At 46.2% G+C, this 19,520-nt stretch overlaps 1 protein-coding gene across 1 annotated transcript in view; it reads left to right on the top strand.

Annotated features, from left to right (window-relative positions):
• RBCK1 (RANBP2-type and C3HC4-type zinc finger containing 1) overlaps positions 1-19,520 on the top strand; it is a 69,297-nt gene that overhangs the window by 11,665 nt on the left and 38,112 nt on the right. Inside the window, exons 4-5 of the mRNA XM_073632424.1 lie at positions 7,933-8,074; positions 14,892-14,982. Of these exons, the coding sequence (XP_073488525.1) occupies positions 7,933-8,074; positions 14,892-14,982 (233 nt within the window). The remainder of the gene's footprint in view (positions 1-7,932; positions 8,075-14,891; positions 14,983-19,520) is intronic.

Consider the following 19,520-nt stretch of genomic DNA (forward strand, 5'->3'; position numbering starts at 1 on the left):
GGATTGACGGAGGTGGGGGAGGCAAGGCTCGGATTGACGGAGGTGGGGGAGGCAAGGCTCGGACTGACGGAGGTGGGGGAGGCAAGGCTCGGATTGACGGAGGTGGGGGAGGCAAGGCTCGATTGACGGAGGTGGGGGAGGCAAGGCTCGGATTGACGGAGGTGGGGAGGCGGGGAGGCAAGGTTCGGATTGGCGGAGGTGGGGAGGCAAGGCTCGGACTGGCGGAGGTGGGGTGGCAAGGCTCGGACTGGCGGAGGTGGGGAGGCAAGGCTCGGACTGGCGGAGGTGGGGAGGCAAGGCTCGGACTGGCGGAGGTGGGGTGGCAAGGCTCGGATTGGCGGAGGTGGGGGGGGCAAGGCTCGGATTGGCGGAGGTGGGGGGGGCAAGGCTCACTGATAGTCAAGAGGACAATCCCATGTAACCTGCACCTGATGACCTACCAGGTTATATATATTTGGCAAGTTGTATGGCCCCACCGACAGCATAACTAGTTACTGGTGGTAGCCAGTTGAGCCTTTATCCATCCACTTGATATGTATTTGTGATGGTAATATAGTATACTAGAGATATTCTTACCCAAGGAGCTCTATAGTTACAGTACCATATGGTATATGTTTGAGCATATAATTAGTCTCGAGCCCACTATTTCCTTTATGTATGACTTGAATCCTCATCGATCCCCTCCCCTCCTGATCTGGACTGTCATTGGCCCACCTCTCACAGCTTTTAGCTTTGTGATTTTCGCGTTTTATGTGTGGGTATAAGATGGCATCAGTCACTGTACTGCTCCTCCAGAGCTATGAATGAAAGAACATAATCCTGACATCCCTTTAGATGTGCATCTCTGTTGGCCACTGGGTCCTGCAGGCATTGCCTGTGCTGTCTCCTGATCAGGTGTTTACGTGTAATCAAGCAAACGATCAGCAGATTGCACAGCTAAAGTCTGCTGCACCCAGTGGTCAGCAGGGATGAGCTTTGTATGTCTAAAGCAGGGGTCTCAAACTGGCGGCCCTCCAGCTGTTGCGAAACTACAAGTCCCATGAGGCATTGCAAGGCTGACCGTTACAAGCATGACTCCCACAGGCAAGAGGCATGATGGGACTTGTAGTTTCGCAAAACAGCTGGGGGGCTGCAAGTTTAAGACCCCCTGGTCTAAAGAGATACCGAGGATGTTGTCTTTCATATAACACTCGGGACAAGGTGCTGAGATGTTTACAGAAGTCTGCCGGTCCCTCCCACCAAACTCGGAGCAAAGACCAGCAGAAAGACCTGTGATGATATAAGCCAAGCCAGTGGTTCTCAACTCCTGTCCTCGGGACCCACAGACAAGCCAGATTTTAAAGGGAAGGTCCGCCCACCGCTGCAAAAATTAAAAGCCAGCAGCTGCACATACTGCAGCTGCTGACTTTTAATAATCGGACACTTACCTGTCCTGGAGTCCAGCAATGTTGGCACCGCATCTGATGTTTCCATCAGCTGTCGGGTGCATGCCGCCTCCATTGAGAGTAAGGGAGCCAGGCAGTGAAGCCTTATGGCTTCACGCCGAGAACCCTACTGCGCATGCGTGAGGCTCCGCTTCTCTCTCCTACTGGCCCGGCAGCAGATGAAGAAGGGAGCCCGGGCAGTGGCATTAATACCCGCGGCTGAGGCTCCAGGAAGTGGGAACAGGATACCTGGGAAAGACAGGTATCCTGCCCCCCCTTCCCACCCCCCCCCCAAAGGTGCCAATTGTGGCACCGGACGGGGGAGGAGTAAAACGAGTGGAAGTTCCACTTTTGGGTGGAACTCCACTTTAGTCATTACCTTGGGGAGATGCAGACTAGGATACTGCAATCACTGAACAGCAAATGATATCACCTGTGATGTATTTCAGTTATCTTGCAAACCTGGCCTGTTAGTGGGTCCTGAGGACAGGAGGAGGACCACTGATGTAAGCAAAAGAAACGGCCGGTTCTGCCCCTTCCACACTCCATCCAAAATAGGGGGGGGGGGGGGAAACACATTTTGCTTCTAAGACACCTTAAAGCGTTTGTAACCCTAAAAAAAGGTCCTGTTCCTTTTTAAAGCATGTTCTACAGCACAATAATTGTGCTGTGTCATTTTGCCCCTTTAACACCTGAAACACCTGGCTGATCCTGTCTGGTGCTGCCCTCCCCCCTGTAAACTGACCATGGTTTATCATGGCTGCTGAGCCCTGAAACTATGGTCAGTTTACGTGTCTCTGTCATCCGCTCTCTCCTCTGTCCCCCCCCATCCTGCCTGTCAGCTCCCATCACTCCCCAGCTGGTAGAATAACTGAGCGTGTAGACAGGCAAGGAAAATTCCCCCATGGGGCTTTTTAGCAGCAATCCTACATGTGTTTTTTCCAATTGTTAATAACTGAGCGTGTGTGCTACAATCCCCTCTGTTATAGTAACTGATGTGCCCCAGTGTATTTTTTTTTTTTTTTTTTTAATTGGGAAAAAAAAAAAACTTTATTGAGAAATATATTCATGGTACATGAAGTATTAATAAACTGATGCAAAATAAAGTACATACAAAAGCACGGCGTTCTTGGTTGTTTGACTCATAAAGTCTCATATACCAGGTGTGTTTAAGACCAGAAGACACCAAGGAGAGAGACCGCGGGCTATGTAGTCTGTCACTGTGAAAACATAGAGGAGGATGTCAGGTTAAGTACACGTTTCCCCATCTGCCAACCATCTATCCCATACTTTGTCATATATAAGAGGACAGCCTCTGTGTGTATAAACCAGTTTTTTTGTGTGGAAGGGTGTCATTTATTCTCCTTTTTCCAGCTCTGAAGTATAAGAGTATATAAATAATAAAAAATGCAGTGCTAAATATAATGAGTGCCAGGATGACGTGCTCACATCCTATATAGAGTAAAATGGTGAATGTAACAAGTAATGTTCATTAAATTAAAATAGAACAAAGATGAGCAAACAATCACAAGTAACTAGGAATGGTCCTTGATGATTTAAAACCCTGTTAATATGTGCAGTATAGTGTTCTTAGAGGGTGAAAACACAATGGTGAATGGTGATTGCAATTCAGGAAGGACTCCTCATGTATTCGGATCAACATATAAATGGTAGAAGTGGGTACTCTTACCGGAGGGGGTGGACACAATCGCCGTACGTTTTGGAGTGTCATGCGAGCTTTAGGGATCCAACAATCCCAGGGATACTGTACTGGAAGACACTGCTGGAAGGTTCCATCCGGGGCAACCGTGATAGTAGAATGATGTATGGATCCGCAGCAGGTAGAGGAATGATTCTCCAAGGATAGCAGGATACTGTTAAAACGACTTTCGCCTCATATGGGTTCTGGTCTGTGTATCAGCCTTGAAGCCGTGAAGGCTGATACACATTCCTCTACCTGCTGCAGATCCATACATCATTCTACTATCACGGTTGCCCCGGATGGAACCTTCCAGCAGTGTCTTCCAGTACAGTATCCCTGGGATTGTTGGATCCCTAAAGCTCGCATGACACTCCAAACGTACGGTGATTGTGTCCACCCCCTCCGGTAAGAGTACCCACTTCTACCATTTATATGTTGATCCGAATACATGAGGAGTCCTTCCTGAATTGCAATCACCATTGTGTTTATACCCTCTAAGAACACTATACTGCACATATTAACAGGGTTTTAAATCATCAAGGACACTTCCTAGTTACTTGTGATTGTTTGCTCATCTTTGTTCTATTTTAATTTAATGAACATTACTTGTTACATTCACCATTTTACTCTATATAGGATGTGAGCACGTCATCCTGGCACTCATTATATTTAGCGCTGCATTTTTTATTATTTATATACTCCTGTGCACGGTGCACCACACTGTTTGATGCTGGCAGCTATTTTTCTTTTTTGTAATAGCGCAATTATTCATTAGTTTCTTCTGAAGTATAGGGGGAAGGGCCTGCATCCATGTCCTGGCCAGGAAGAGTGCTTCCTGCAAAAAGGTGGCAAGGGACATGTCTATATTTGGGTCTGGCAATAGTCCGAGTAAGCGTAGTTTTGGCTCTAGATTGATTGGTGAGCTCCATGATCATGGAGAAAGTGGATCACTTGGGTCCAGAATGTTTGGATAACTGGGCAGGTCCAGAGTAAATGATAGAAAGATCCGGGCATCTTGTCACATAAGTCACCCTGGGTTACGGGTAGCCTGAAAACGGGCAATTCTCTGGGACGTTAAATACGACCTGTGTATAATATATAGTTGTGTTAAGCAGTCTGATAGCTTAGGGGATACCGTTTTTTACGTCCTCCAAGATTTCCTCCTCGTCTTCTATCGCTCCAATGTCTGTTTCCCATCTAGTTTTAGCTTTATAGGCTAGGGTTGTGGTGCCAGGGAGGCGAATGGCAGAATAAAGAGTGGAGATTAGCTTGGATAGTTCTGCGCCCAGCACAATTTCCACCATTATACAGGATTTATATAGCGCCAACAGTTTGCGCAGCGCTTTACAACGTGAGGGCAGACAGTACAGTTACAATACAAATCAATACAGGAGGGATCAGAGGGCCCTGCTCGTTAGAGCTTACAATCTAGAAGGGAGGATCAAGAGATACAAAAAGGTGGGGGGTGAGCTGATGGAGAAAATGAAAATACAGTTCTTAGGTGTGGGTAGGATAGGCTTCTCTGAAGAGAAGGGTTTTCAGGGATCGTCTAAAAGCGAATAGAGTAGGAGATAAGCGGACAGATTGGGGTAGGGCATTCCATAGGATTGGAGAGGCTCTGGAAAAGTCCTGGAGGCGAGCATGGGAGGAGGTGACAAGGGAGCTAGAGAGCAGGAGGTCTTGAGAGGAACGAAGAGAAGGTTGGAATTTAGAGACTAGGCTAGTGATGGAGCTGGGGGCTAAATTGTGGATGGCTTTGTAAGTAGTTAGTATTTTGAATTTAATTTGTTGGGTGAGCGGAAGCCAGTGGAGGGATTGACAGAGAGGAGTAGCAGAGACAGAGCGGTTTGTAAGGTGGATGAGTCTGGCAGCGGCATTCATGATGGATTGAAGAGGTGATAGACTATGTAGAGGTAAGCCAATGAGAAGGGAGTTGCAGTAGTTGAGGCGAGAGAAGCCCAGGGAGTGAATTAAGAGCTTTGTTGTGTCATTGGTTAGAAAGGGTTGTATTTTGGAGATGTTGCGGAGGTTGAGGTGGCAAGATTTGGACAGTGATTGGATGTGGTGCTTAAAGGAGAGTTCAGAGTCCAGGACTACACCTAGAACCTTGGCATGGGATGGGATTGAGAAGGGTTTGAGGTGGAGAACTGGGCTTGCACGGCATGGCGGAGTTGAAGATATCTAAACAGGAAATGGTTAGGAAGGGAGAAGTCGTCTTTTAATACTTGAAATGTTTTAAGCCCTATAGGGGTCATAATTTTGGTATAAGTACAAGATATCATGATTTATCCAAATGACAGGGTCCGGAATAGTCAGTAGTTCAGCTTTTTGTGTACTGAACCACAAAAGGGGTGTGGGAGTGAATCTGGGGGGCCCCAAGTTTACACAATGCCAATTTCCATACACACCGCTGGTGATGTGTTAACATGCCGTCTGTGTGGGGGTGATCTCTGGGTAGGTGGGCCTCAAAGTTCAGTCTGTAATGGTGTATGGGTTGGGTTATTAGGACTTGCACAAAGCAAAGATTGGTACCTTGAGAGTTCATTTTTGTCAAAGTAATAAAAGTGGGATATTTGGGAGGCTAAGTAATAGTCCTGAAAGTCAGGGAAGGCTGAGCCTCCAAACTTTGCTGGGTTCTTTAAGACTATCCAAGACAGTTTGTGTCTACTGTGGCCCCATACAAAGGAGTTTAGAATAGAATCTGTTGTTTTAAAAAATTTGAGCGGGATATATAAGGGAGCGTGTCACATTAGATACAGTATCTTGGGAAGGAGTATCATTTTAACAAGACTGATTCGACCCATGACACCCAGAGGTAGTCCAGCCCATGTCTGGTTTTTTTAGTTTTTATCAGGCTGTATAAAGGTTCAATATTCAGAGGTATACAGTGCCTTGCAAAAGTATTCACCCCCCCTTGGCATTTTTCATGTTTTGTTGCCTCACAACCTGGAATTAACATGGATTGTTTGAGGATTTGCATCATTTAATTTACAGAACATCCCCACAACTTTGAGGATTATTATTTATTTTTTTTTTTTATTGTGAAGCAAACAACAAATAGGACAAAATAACAGAAAACGTCAATGTGCATAACTATTCACCCCCCTAAGGTCAATACTTTGTAGAGCCACCTTTTGCGGCTATCACAGCTCCAAGTTGGTTTGGATAAGTCTCTATAAGCTTGTCACATCTTACCACTGGGATTTTTGCCCATTCCTCCTGGCAAAACTGCTCCAGCTCCTTCAATTTGAATGGTTTGCGCTTGTGAACAGCATTCTTTAAGTCTGACCACAGATTTTTTTATTGGATTGAGGTCTGGGCTTTGACTATGCCATTCCAACACATTTACATGTTTCCCCTAAACCACTCAAGTGTTCCTTTAGCAGTGTGTTTGGGGTCATTGTCCTGCTGGAAGGTGAACCTCCGTCCTAGCCTCAAACCACACACAGAGTGGTACAGGATCTGCTCAAGAATATCCCTGTATTTATCACCATCCATCTTTCCCTCAACTCTGACCAGTTGATGCTGCCACCACCATGTGGGGATGGTGTTCTTTGGGTGATGTGATGTGTTGGGTTTGTGCCAGACATAGCGTTTTCTTTGATGGCCAAAAAGTTCAATTTTAGTCTCATCAGACCAGAGCACCTTCCTCCATACATTTTGGAGTCTCCCACATGCCTTTTCCCAAACTCAAAACATGCCATTTTGTTTTTTTGCTGAAAGTAATGGCTTTCTTCTGGCCACTCTGCCATAAAGCCCAACTCTATGGAGCGTACGGCTTATTGTCCTCCTATGTACAGATACTCCAGTCTCTGCTGTGGAACTCTGCAGCTCCTCCAGGGTTACCTTAGGTCTCTGTGCTCCTCTCTGATTAATGCCCTCCTTGCCCGGTCCGTGAGTTTTGGTGTGTGGCCGTCTCTTGTCAGGTTTGCTGTTGTGCCATGTTCTTTCCATTTGGTTATGATAGATTTGATGGTGCTCCTAGAGATCATCAAAGATTTGGATATTTTTTTATAACCTAACCCTGACTTGTACTTCTCAACAACATTGTCCCTTACTTGTTTGGAGAGTTCTTTGGTCTTCATGGCAGTGTTTGGTTAGTGGTGCCTCTTGCTTAGGTGTCTCAGCCTCTGGGGCCTTTCACAAAGGTGTGTCTATGTAATGACAGGTCATGTGACACTTAGATTGCACACAGGTGGACATCATTTCACTAATTATGTGACTTCTGAAGGTAATTGGTTGCACTAGAGATTTGTATGGGCTTCATAACAAAGGGGGTGAATACATACACACATGCCAATTATTATCAGTTTTTTATTTCTGAAAAAATAATTTTATGTATATATTTTTCTAATTTTACTTCACCAACTTAGACTATTGTGTTCTGATCCATCACATATAATTCAGATTAAAAAAAAAACATTGAACTAAAGGCTGTAATGTAACAAAATAGATAAAAAGCCAAGGGGGGTTAATACTTTTGCAAGGCACTGTATTCCTTGAGGTAGTCTGGTATCCACAGGGGACAAGCAGGCGTGAAGAATTCACTAGGATAATGCCAGAATCTGAAGTAGAGTATGAAGTAACCTGAAGTGGAGCTCTCACTGCAGTCGTCCTACTCCATCGCGCTACAGGCCACGTCCCCAACCCCCCAAGCCCCCCCGTCCTAGTGTATTTTTTTTTTTTTAAATACGCTGCTATTTACCTTATTTCAGAGCGCCGCTCGACACTCAAAGTTTCCATTTACTGAATGTACCCCCCAGGATAGCAGAGAGCGTCTTCTCAGTTCTCTATTCTTTCTTTCAGAGGAGCTGACGGCGCGGCTGAGCCGGTCCATAGAGAGCGGAGACCAGAAGCTGGCGGCACACTATGCGGCTGAGTTGGCCAAGTACAGAGCTCCCACTCAGATTCAGCTAAAACAGACCAGCTACCCGAAATCCGAGATCTGGTAAGTGCTTCATGATCCTCTGTTTACTCACCTGAATGAGGCTTAGACTCCCCTCTGTCCTTCTCGCCCCTCTGTCTTCCTTGCCCCCTTCTGCAGATAGTACAGGTTTGGCACACAGATGGTTTCGGTTCATACCGCCCACCTACTAAACTGCAGCGGTTCAGTGTGTAGACAGCTCTGCATTCTGGCAGTAGGGGGTTGGGGGGGGGGGGGGTGATGTGCATTTTACCGCATCACATAGTTTTTTTTTTTTGTGTGTGTGAACTTTATGTGACACTTCATTCACGGTGTGTTGCACTACAGTATAGAGACATGGAGTGCCTTCCTGTGCACTGCAATAAAACGCAGAATGTTGGCATTTTATCGCAGTTCACTGTACTGCAGCTCTGGCTGCGTTGAGGTGCAAACTGGGCACATAAAGAATCAATTGTTTTCTGTGTACCTAGCATTGACTTTCACTCTTCCAGTGTTGGAAATCTGTTGGGCACCTCAGTATATGCGAACAGGCCATCAACCCTTTCACTGCCACCAATGTTAAAACTCCGATAATAAACCAAAGTGCAGAAATCCAAACGGCCTAAATAGCACCGCTCAGCACTAAAGGAACACACTCTTCCAGCAATTGATGCGGTCTGCAAAAATTAAATCTTAATCTCTATAAACATACGGTAACATTTATAATTCACTCAGCAGCTGCTATAAAATATATCTAAAACTGAAAACGATGGCATTCAAAAGTCAAACACATCTCATGTCCTTAAAATGCCATAGCAGTGCTCATGTCAGTTCAACCACATGTGACCAGCTGTTATATGATTCCACATATAAGAATAAACGATGAGGTAACGTCTTTAGATGGGTGAAGCTCTCGTTACAATGATCCTAGCTGTACCACATACCCAGAACACCATCATGTGAGAAAGGATCCCCTTAGGGTATACACTCACCAGATATCACTATATCATGTGCCTTATGGTAAACTTTTGTTGTCACTTCGAAGTCCTCCCCTAATTCTGTTGAAATTCTATTGGGTTGGAGGTATGGATGGCTCCAGTGTAGCAGGATCATATAAAAAAAACATATACCGTATTTATCTGCGTATAACACGCGCCGGCGTATAACACGCACCCCAAGTTTAGGAGAGAATTTTAAGGAAAAAAACTTTTAGGAGGGAAGTTTAAGGAAAAAAACTTACATTTAAATGCCCATCAATGCAGCCTCATCAGTGTTCATCTGCAGCCTTTCCCCAGTGTCCAGTGCAGCCTTGCCCCAGTGCAGCCTTGCCCCCAGTGCAGCCTTGCCCCCAGTGCAGCCTTGCCCCCAGTGCAGCCTTGCCCCCGCCGACAATACAAACGTTTAGTTTGTATTTTTAAACATGGCGCCGCGGAGTTTGGAGGGACTCGGGGGCGCTCGTTCAGCTGAACGAGCGCCGCCGAGGACACAGTGACTGGGCGGAGCCGAGATACACATAGCCGAGGGTTCTCGGCTATTCTCGGCGCCGTTCACAGTCACGCCCAGTCCCTATGATGGACATAACACAGGTCCAATGGCGGGACTGGGCTTGACTGTGAACAGCGCCGAGAACCCTCGGCTATGTGTATCTCGGCTCCGCCCAGTCACTGTGTCCTCGGCGGCGCTCGTTCAGCTGAACGAGCGCCGCCGAGTCCCTCCGAACTCCGCGGCGCCATGTTTAAAAATACAAGCTATGTGAATGTCGGCGGCGATCGCTCCGACAGATCACAAAACAGCAGGGATCGGCGTATAACACGCACCCACGATTTTCCCCTTATTTTAAGGGGAAAAAAGTGCGTGTTATACGCCGATAAATACGGTAATTGCCACATAGCGTAATCCTGTTTTTAAAAGTTTATTGTAACCAGTAGCCCCCCCCATACATAATATACGTACTAGCTTGTTAAAACAATAGAGCAGTGTAAAAAGCAGAAAGAAATCGTAGCGTAGTCACCCGTCCTTGCTGTATACGAAGCCGTCTGTATCAAACGAACAGTCGCGCTAATTCCTTCCTAATAGTTCTCAGCTGACCGTGACCCGCAAAACGTCACTTCCAGTCGTCGTCGAGATCAGGCTACTGGCGCGTTTCGTCACTTCCAACTTCAACTGAAGGCGAATATATTTTTTTATATGATCCTGCTACACCGGAGCCATCCCAATAGAATTTCAACAGAATTAGGGGATGACTTCGAAGTGACAACAAAAGTTTACCATAAGGCACATGATCTAGTAATATCTGGTGAGTGTATACCCTAAAGGGATCCTTTCTCACGTGGTGGCGTTCTGGGTATGTGGTACACGAGTGATAACAGCTAGGATCACCGTAACAAGATCTTCACCTATCTAAAGAAGTCACCTCATCGTTTATTCTTATATGTGGAATTATATAACAGCTTGTCACATGTGGATGAACTGACATGAGCGCTGATATGGCATTTTAAGGACGTGAGTTGTGTTGGACTTTTTAATGCCATCGCTTTCAGTCGAAAGTTAAAACTACATCCGTAGCAGTGCGGGGGGGGGGGGGATATCTGACCAGCGGGCTGCCAGGTGGAAGCTGCTGTTGGGTGGCCCTGTGGCTGCCCGATCGCTTTCACCCACGCCTGGTAATGGCCACCTCCCCACATATGGCCTGGCCATGCTTCCTGGCCTCCACGTGGCCATCAGTGTACCTGGGACCAGCATAGCAAGTGTGTTGGTTGGAGGGGAGAGCTGTCCATCCCTCCCTCTTAATGACACAGAAGCCATGCATAGGTCACTTCCGGGTCTCCGTGTCATACAGGCTGGGGAGGAATCAAATGCAGTGCGATCTGATCTGCACTTCATTATTCATTTGAGGACAAGAAACGTCAAGGGATCTTTTAGACCAGTGGTCGTCAACCAGCGGTCCACCCTCTAGACCATGGATAAGCAATTAGCGGACCTCCAGCTGTTGCAAAACTTCAAGTCCCATCATGCCTCTGCCTTTGGGTGTCATGCTGGTGGCTGTCAGAGTCTTGCTATGCCTCATGGGACTTGCAGTTCTACAACAGCTGGAGGTCCGCTAATTGCATATCTCTGCTCTAGACCAGGGATATGCAATTAGCAGACCTCCAGCTGTTGCAGAACTGCAATTCCCATGAGGCATAGCAAGACTCTGACAGCCACAAGCATGACACCCAGAGGCAGAGGCATGATGGGACTTGTAGTTTTGCAACAGCTGGAGGTCCACTAATTGCATATCTCTGCTCCAGACTCTAGAGCATCCTTTCTCAAACTTTTCAACACAGAAGACCCCTTTAAATAACGTTCCCGTCTCTGACTATAACTACAACACTTAATACATTAGTGTGATGGTCAATGGGAAGAATGCTCATTACACCTGTGATCATTGGGAAGAATTTCCCTTTTACAGGTAGCTAAGAAGATCGGTGGTGTGATTGGAAACCTATCTGAGAGGCAGAAATTGCTCAAGGAACCCCTATCAACCTCTGGAGAATCTCTGCTCTAGGGTCTAGATCCAGCTGTCCCCAAGGCCACTTCATTGGGGTCCCCCTGGGACTCCCCATAGGGGAAGAGCTCCCGGCGGGAGATGGCAGCGGAGAAACTAATCAGTGCAAGTGCTGGATACTGAACGCTGGCCCACCATGGTTGCGGATCGTCACTGGACTGAGCCGGGACCTCCCAACCACTGCAGCGGAGCCCTGGGGGTGAGCAGGGCGGAGGGAGGGGTCAGGGGGACAGGGGCTGACAATCACAGGTAGGGACACTGGCAGAGGATTGAGCTGTCCTGCCTGTTTAGGAGCAGGTAGGGAAACTAGGCGGCCGTGAGGCCCAATTAAAGAGCCGCCTCTGCCCTTCTGTCTTGGGACGGTGCCGCCCAAGGCAAACATCTTTTTTGCCTCACAGTAAATATACGCCCCTGGCTGTAACCATGAATCCCAGTATAACCACCTCAATATTAGACACTTTGTGTGTGTGTGTGTGTGTAGATAGAGAGAGCGATAGATAGATAGATATAGAGAGAGAGTGAGATAGATAGGGTGTGTGTGTGTGTGTGTGTATATATATATATATATATATATATATATATATATGTATGTATGTATATATATATATATATATATATATGTATGTATGTATATATATATATATATATATATATATATATATATATATATATATATATATATATATATACAGAATTGAGGTGGGTACTAGCACCCCATTATGAAAAAAAAAAAGATTGGCTGCGTGTGGATACATTTTTCTGGAGTGTTTATGAACAGAAATTGTTAATGCACATGCAGTCCGCCCTTTGAATGCTTGTGATTGAGTTTTCATTTGATAGTGCAGATAATAACTTACAGAGCCATTTCAGAGCGGCTCTGTGCCTTGTGATCGGATCAGAGCAATGGCCGTTGTAAACGGAAAGTGAACATGGTCCTTCTCTTCTGCCACCAATCACATCTATCTGACGCTCTGCCACAGCCAGCAACAATGCCATCACCACTCTGGTATGTCCTCATTGTTCAGCGCAGCCATGTGACCCTGCTGACCAATGAGAAGCGCATCTGAAATTTCTTTTTCCAGGAAGGTATTCCAGAAGAAAGAAGTGCTTCCCATTGGTCAGTGCAGTCATGTGGTCACGCTTTACCATTGCAAACAATGATGGATACTCACCCCAGGGCTGTGTATGAGCTGCTACACCGGCAGCACAAGACATCATGGCCAAAAAATATAAATGGTTATATGTATATCTGGTTTAAGAGGGGAGATATTTCTGGTGTCATGGGAGGGTCATTGGGCATACTAACTAGGGTTGTCCCGATACCGAGCATTTGCCCAAGTACTCGTACAAATGCTCCCGATGCTTCCCCCAATACCTGGAAGTTAGCGGTGATCGGCGTGTGGGGGAGTTACAAGCTTCTCCCCCCCGTTCTCCCGTCCCTCTCTCTTCCTCTCTCTTCCTCTGTCCCCCTCCGTTCTCCCGTCCCTCTCTCTTCCTCTGTCCCCCTCCGTTCTCCCGTCCCTCTCTCTTCCTCTGTCCCCCTCCGTTCTCCCGTCCCTCTCTCTTCCTCTCTCTTCCTCTCTCTTCCTCTGTCCCCCTCCGTTCTCCCGTCCCTCTCTCTTCCTCTCTCTTCCTCTGTCCCCCTCCGTTCTCCCATCCCTCTCTCTTCCTCTGTCCCCCTCCGTTCTCCCGTCCCTCTCTCTTCCTCTGTCCCCCTCCGTTCTCCCGTCCCTCTCTCTTCCTCTGTCCCCCTCCGTTCTCCCGTCCCTCTCTCTTCCTCTCTCTTCCTCTGTCCCCCTCCGTTCTCCCGTCCCTCTCTCTTCCTCTGTCCCCCTCCGTTCTCCCGTCCCTCTCTCTTCCTCTGTCCCCCCCCGTTCTCCCGTCCCTCTCTCTTCCTCTCTCTTCCTCTGTCCCCCTCCGTTCTCCCGTCCCTCTCTCTTCCTCTCTCTTCCTCTGTCCCCCTCCGTTCTCCCGTCCCTCTCTCTTCCTCTGTCCCCCTCCGTTCTCCCGTCCCTCTCTCTTCCTCTGTCCCCCTCCGTTCTCCCGTCCCTCTCTCTTCCTCTCTCTTCCTCTGTCCCCCTCCGTTCTCCCGTCCCTCTCTCTTCCTCTCTCTTCCTCTGTCCCCCTCCGTTCTCCCGTCCCTCTCTCTTCCTCTGTCCCCCTCCGTTCTCCCGTCCCTCTCTCTTCCTCTGTCCCCCTCCGTTCTCCCGTCCCTCTCTCTTCCTCTCTCTTCCTCTGTCCCCCTCCGTTCTCCCGTCCCTCTCTCTTCCTCTGTCCCCCTCCGTTCTCCCGTCCCTCTCTCTTCCTCTGTCCCCCTCCGTTCTCCCGTCCCTCTCTCTTCCTCTCTCTTCCTCTGTCCCCCTCCGTTCTCCCGTCCCTCTCTCTTCCTCTGTCCCCCTCTGTCCCCCTCCGTTCTCCCGTCCCTCTCTCTTCCTCTGTCCCCCTCCGTTCTCCCGTCCCTCTCTCTTCCTCTCTCCCCCTCCGTTCTCCCGTCCCTCTCTCTTCCTCTCTCTTCCTCTGTCCCCCTCCGTTCTCCCGTCCCTCTCTCTTCCTCTGTCCCCCTCTGTCCCCCTCCGTTCTCCCGTCCCTCTCTCTTCCTCTGTCCCCCTCTGTCCCCCTCCGTTCTCCCGTCCCTCTCTCTTCCTCTCTCTTCCTCTGTCCCCCTCCGTTCTCCCGTCCCTCTCTCTTCCTCTGTCCCCCTCTGTCCCCCTCCGTTCTCCCGTCCCTCTCTCTTCCTCTGTCCCCCTCTGTTGTGCTGTCTCTCTCCATGTCCTCCTTTGTGAATGGATAGAGTCAGCTGACTCTGTCCATTCACTTAACTGAAACATTGTAATCTCCTGTGATGTGTCAGTTTATGAATGGAGAGGAGCCGCTGTCTTCTCTCCATTCATTCTCAGTGCAGCTGAGGCTGCAGAGAAAGGGACTGGGGAATCTCTATCCTCTGTCTCTTTCTCTGTCTCAAGGGGGAGATATCAGAGGTCTGTTAAGACCCCTGATATCTCACCAAAGCCCCCCAACAGGGCTGATTAAAAAAAAAAAAAACACACATATTGCAATAAATAATGAAAAAAAATATTATTGTAAAAAAATAATAAAAATGTAAATAAAAAAACCACACAGACACCGTTCACCATCCCCCCCACCTCAAAAAAAAGAAAGCATTGTTTAAAAAAAAACCACTGTCACGTGACATTAAAAAAAAAGTATTGGTAATCGGTATCGGGGAGTACTTGAAAAAAGTATCGATACTTGTACTCGGTCCTAAGAAAGTGGTATCGGGACAACCCTAATACTAACGTCTCTTCTCCCCTGCAGCATGAAGGTCGGAGTGGAAGATGCCAAGGCCTCGGTGAATATCTCCACAATCGTGTACAGTCACACTACCATAGCCATGCTGAAGCAGCAGGTTAGTGCATGCTCTGTGGGGGGGGGGCGCTACTGGCACTCTATGTAATTCAGTCACACGTTTAACTGCCCTGAATATACCCACTGCGTCCCCTGTCCTACCCCATCGCTTTGTTCTCCTTTAGAGTATGTCTTTAACCCCTTCAGTACTGGGTACTTTCACCCCCTTCCTGCCCAGGCCAATTTTCAGCTTTCAGCGCTGTCACACTTTGAATGGCAATTGTATTGACAATACAACACTGTACCCATATGACGTTTTTATCATTTTTTTCACACACATTTTAGCTTTTTTTTTTTTTTTTCTTTTGGTGGTATTTAATCACCACTTGAATTTTTATTTTTTGCTAAATAAATGAAAAAACTAAGTTGTTTTTTTTTGTTTTTTGTTTTTTAATTTTTGTCTTTTGCCAGGACAGTACAAATATCCCCAAATTACCCCCCTTCTTTTTTTATTTATGAATTTTTTTTTTTTTAAACATACTTTCACCAGTGCAGTACAACATTGTTATACAACTGGTGTGGCGGTGATCAGGGACACTGACTGCTGACAGTGTGTAAAAAATAAATAAATAAAAAAAATATATACTTTTTTTTTTTTTTTTTTTAATTTCTAAAATATTTTTTCTTTTTTTTTTTTGCACACTATGACCAGAGCAATACAGTGTTGCCATAGTAACCTTGTACTACTCCGGGGAGGTGATCAGGATATTATTATTTTTTTTTTTTTTAAATACACTATGATTGCTTATACCAGTGAGGTTCACTGTTAAAAGCAAATATTTTTTTTCTTAATGAAATCAGTTCATTCAGCATTGTGATTCGCTGCGATTGGTCAAAGCTAATCACATGGTTTAAAGACATGCTGGTAGGTTAATTGGCTTCTGTAAAAAAAAAAATATGCCCCTAATATAGGAATGTGAGTTGGGGACCGTGGATTGTGGGCTTTTTGAGGGTAGGGTGTGATGTATGTGTGGAGCGCTGTGTAAATTGACGGTGCTATATGGGTACCTTAAATAAATAATAATAGAGTATATTAATGAGACACAATGTACAGGGATGGGGACAATTGCAGACACGCACCCACACTCACTCAGGTTGAACTGGAGGGACTGGTGTCTTTATTCAACCTTACTAACTATGCAACTATGGTACAGCTGGGCTGTGGTTGGCTCTGTCTGTACCATGTGATCACTGTGACCAATCACAGAGATCAACACAATAGTACACAAAGAATGGCATTAATGGAAGCCATCCATTGTGTACAATTGTCATTTCATCGGCTGGGATTGGTCACAGTGATCACATGGTACCAACAGCGGACCTGTATCTGTCATCTGGACACAGTGGGTGGCAGATTGCGCCAATGTGCGGCTCATTCTGGGAAGGACATCATTTAACGTCCTCCCAGAACGGGCCGCACTCTGGCTTGATCTTTCATCCGCTTTGTTAAAGAGAAAGTATAGAAGTGTCATTTGCGGATGTCTTTGTTGACGTTCTGTTGCTGTGATGCTGATCCAGTGGCTTCGGTACTTTTCTTGGTCTCAGACTTGGAAAAGGTTTGTGGATTGGGAGCTCTCACTGCAATCTGAGGGTTTTGTTCCAAGCCATGGTGTCAAAGACAGCCATGCAGATAGCATTTTTCAATGGACGTTGGTGAAGCTCCCTTATTTCCCTTGTTAATAGGTTATCTATAAATCTGATTTCCAGACAGAGAATAAAAAAAAAATCCAATAGGCCTAGTTTACGCCGGTGGCTGGGGGAGGGTGGTAAAAATAGGTGGCCCTTTTGTTGACATTAGCTGTCAGATGAAAGCAGTCTTTCAGGTGTGTGTGATCCCCCTGGACCCCTGCCATGTTTTCCAGGCTCCGCATGCCTATTGGCGGATCCGAGACTGGCGTGACGGGTGCTGCCATGTAGAGGGGAGGGAGATCAACGAGCGTCTATTTACTGATCTCTGCTTCCTGCTAATGACCCGTAAGCGACATGTAAAGCACCACTACCAGGTCCTGGTGTGACAAGAAGCTAATGAAGCGTGAGCTGCACTACATTAGCTTCATTGGAGGACAGGTGAGACTTCAGCCTCATTAAAGTGAACCTGTCACCAATAAAGGCATACTCTTCGATCCCTATTTGTTTGGAAAAATAAGTCTAGTAAAAAAAAAAAAAGTTACACCCGAGCACTTAAGCCCTCCCCAAAAAAGTTTTGAGTGCCCTCCCCCCAATATACCTACAGGTTGGGGACACCTACGCACAAAAAAACGTAGATGGCAATATACACATGTTACATATCGCTGCCCAAGATAGAATGAGATCAATAATTCTCACGGGTAACTCTAAACTGATAACCTGTAGGAGCTTTTGATCACTTCAACCCCCGGAAGAATTTACCCCCTTCCTGACCAGGCCATTTTTTTTCGATGCGGCACTGCGTCGCTTTAACTGACAATTGCGCGGTCGTGCAACGCTGTACACAAACTTGACGTCCTTTATTTCCCCCCCCCCCCCCAGAGCTTTCTTTTGGTGGTATCTGAGCACCTCTGCGGTTTTTATTTTTTGTGCTAAAAAAAGACCACCGATTTTGAAAAAGAAAAACAATATTTTTTACTTTGTTATAATATATATCCAAAAAAAATATATAAAAAAACCTAATTTTATTCATCAGTTTAGGCCAATATATATTCTACATATTTTTGGTAAAATAAATCGCAGTAGGCGTATATTGATTTGCACAAAAGTTATCAGGTCTACAAACTATTGGATAGATTTAGGGACTTTAATTTTTTTTTTCTTTAATCGTTTTTACTGGTAATGGTGGCGATCTGCGATTTTTAGCCAGACTGCGACATTGTGGCAGACAAATCTGGCCCCAAATGGCAATTTTTGGGGACCAGTGACACCAATACAGTGATCAGCGCTGTAAAAATGCACTGTCACTGTATAAATGACACTGGCAGGGAAGGGGTTAACACTAGGGGGGGCGATCAAGGAGTTAACTGTGTTCCCTGGGTGTGTTCTAACTGTAGGGGGGATAGGTTGCCTGGAATACCACAGAGATCGCTGTTCCCAATGACTGGCAACAGCGGGTCTCCTCCATGTCCCCCGTCAGAATGGGGATCGTCTTGTTTACATAGGCAGATCCCCGTTTTGCCTCTGTATACCGCGATCGCGGGCAAACATCGAGTCGTGGGCACGAGCATGCTATATGACATGAACGGACCGACGTACACCTACAGCGAATTTGCGCTATCCAGCCACCTTGCTGCAGTATAACGGCGGCGGGTGTTCGGGAAGCGGTTAAAGTGTCGCCTATGGAAAATCTAGGATACTGAAGTTTGTTACTGTTTCACGGGCGCACACAATTTTAAGGCTTGACATGTTGGTTATCTATTTACTCGGCGTAACCTCATCTTTTACCTTAAAATCACTTTTGTTTATATTTTTTCTCCCGAAATTTTACGCTAATATTGCGTGACAAAAAAAAACTTGGAACTACCGCTTTTTTTTATTTGTAGGATGCCGGCATCCAACACACCTTAAACTACGTAGAGGGTTCTTTAGTGTAGGAGCGGCAAGGATGTGGAATTCCCTTCCACAGGCGGTGGTCTCAGCGGGAAGCATTGATAGCTTCAAGAAACTATTAGATAATCACCTGAATGACCGCAACATACAGGGATATACAATGTAATACTGACATATAATCACACACATGGGTTGGACTTGATGGACTTGTGTATTTTTTCAGCCTCACCTACTATGTAACACACGGCCCACTGGCCTTCTGCATGCGGCCTGCAGGCTATTGAGTACTATAAAGAAAGCAAACAAATGACAGCCGGGTGCTGGGCGCCTGGATGCTCTGTTTCAGCACATGGCATTGAATGAGAGAGACTGAACTGTGGGCGGAGTTATCTCTGCCCGCAGTACAAGCTAAATCTCAGCAATGTTGGGGTTTATTATTGTGGTCACCGATTACCAATAGTATCAATGATAACACATAGTTTAACTGCAAGAGAGAAAGTGGGGGGTCAATGACTTGGCTGTATTGCATGGTAGAGGCGTCTGATCACAAGACTGTCTGAACAGAACTATTAATTCAGAAGATCTCATGTATGTGTTTCAGTTGTATTTCAATGTGTGCCTGAGAGGAGAATGTATTTTCATCAAGATAGGTGTAACCTATGTATATCTGTTAGATTTACTATCACTTTTGTTGGGCCTTTCTCAATTTTACATGCAGTGCTTTGAAAAAGTATTCATACCCCTTGAAATTTTCCACATTTTGTCATGTTGCAACCAAAAACATAAAATGTATTTTATGTGATAGACCAACACAAAGTGTCACATAATTGTGAAGTGGAAGGAAAATGATAAATGATACAAATATGTGGAAAGTGTGGGGGGCATTTGTATTCAGCCCCCCTGAGTCAATACTTTGTAGAACCCCCTTTCACTACAATTACAACTGTAAGTCTTTTTGGGGATGTCTCTACCAGCTTTGCACATCTAGAGAGGGACATTGTTGCCCATTCTTCTTTGCAG

The sequence above is a fragment of the Aquarana catesbeiana genome, linkage group LG05 (genome assembly GCF_042186555.1).
Source record: "Aquarana catesbeiana isolate 2022-GZ linkage group LG05, ASM4218655v1, whole genome shotgun sequence".
NCBI classification, from domain to species: domain Eukaryota; kingdom Metazoa; phylum Chordata; class Amphibia; order Anura; family Ranidae; genus Aquarana; species Aquarana catesbeiana.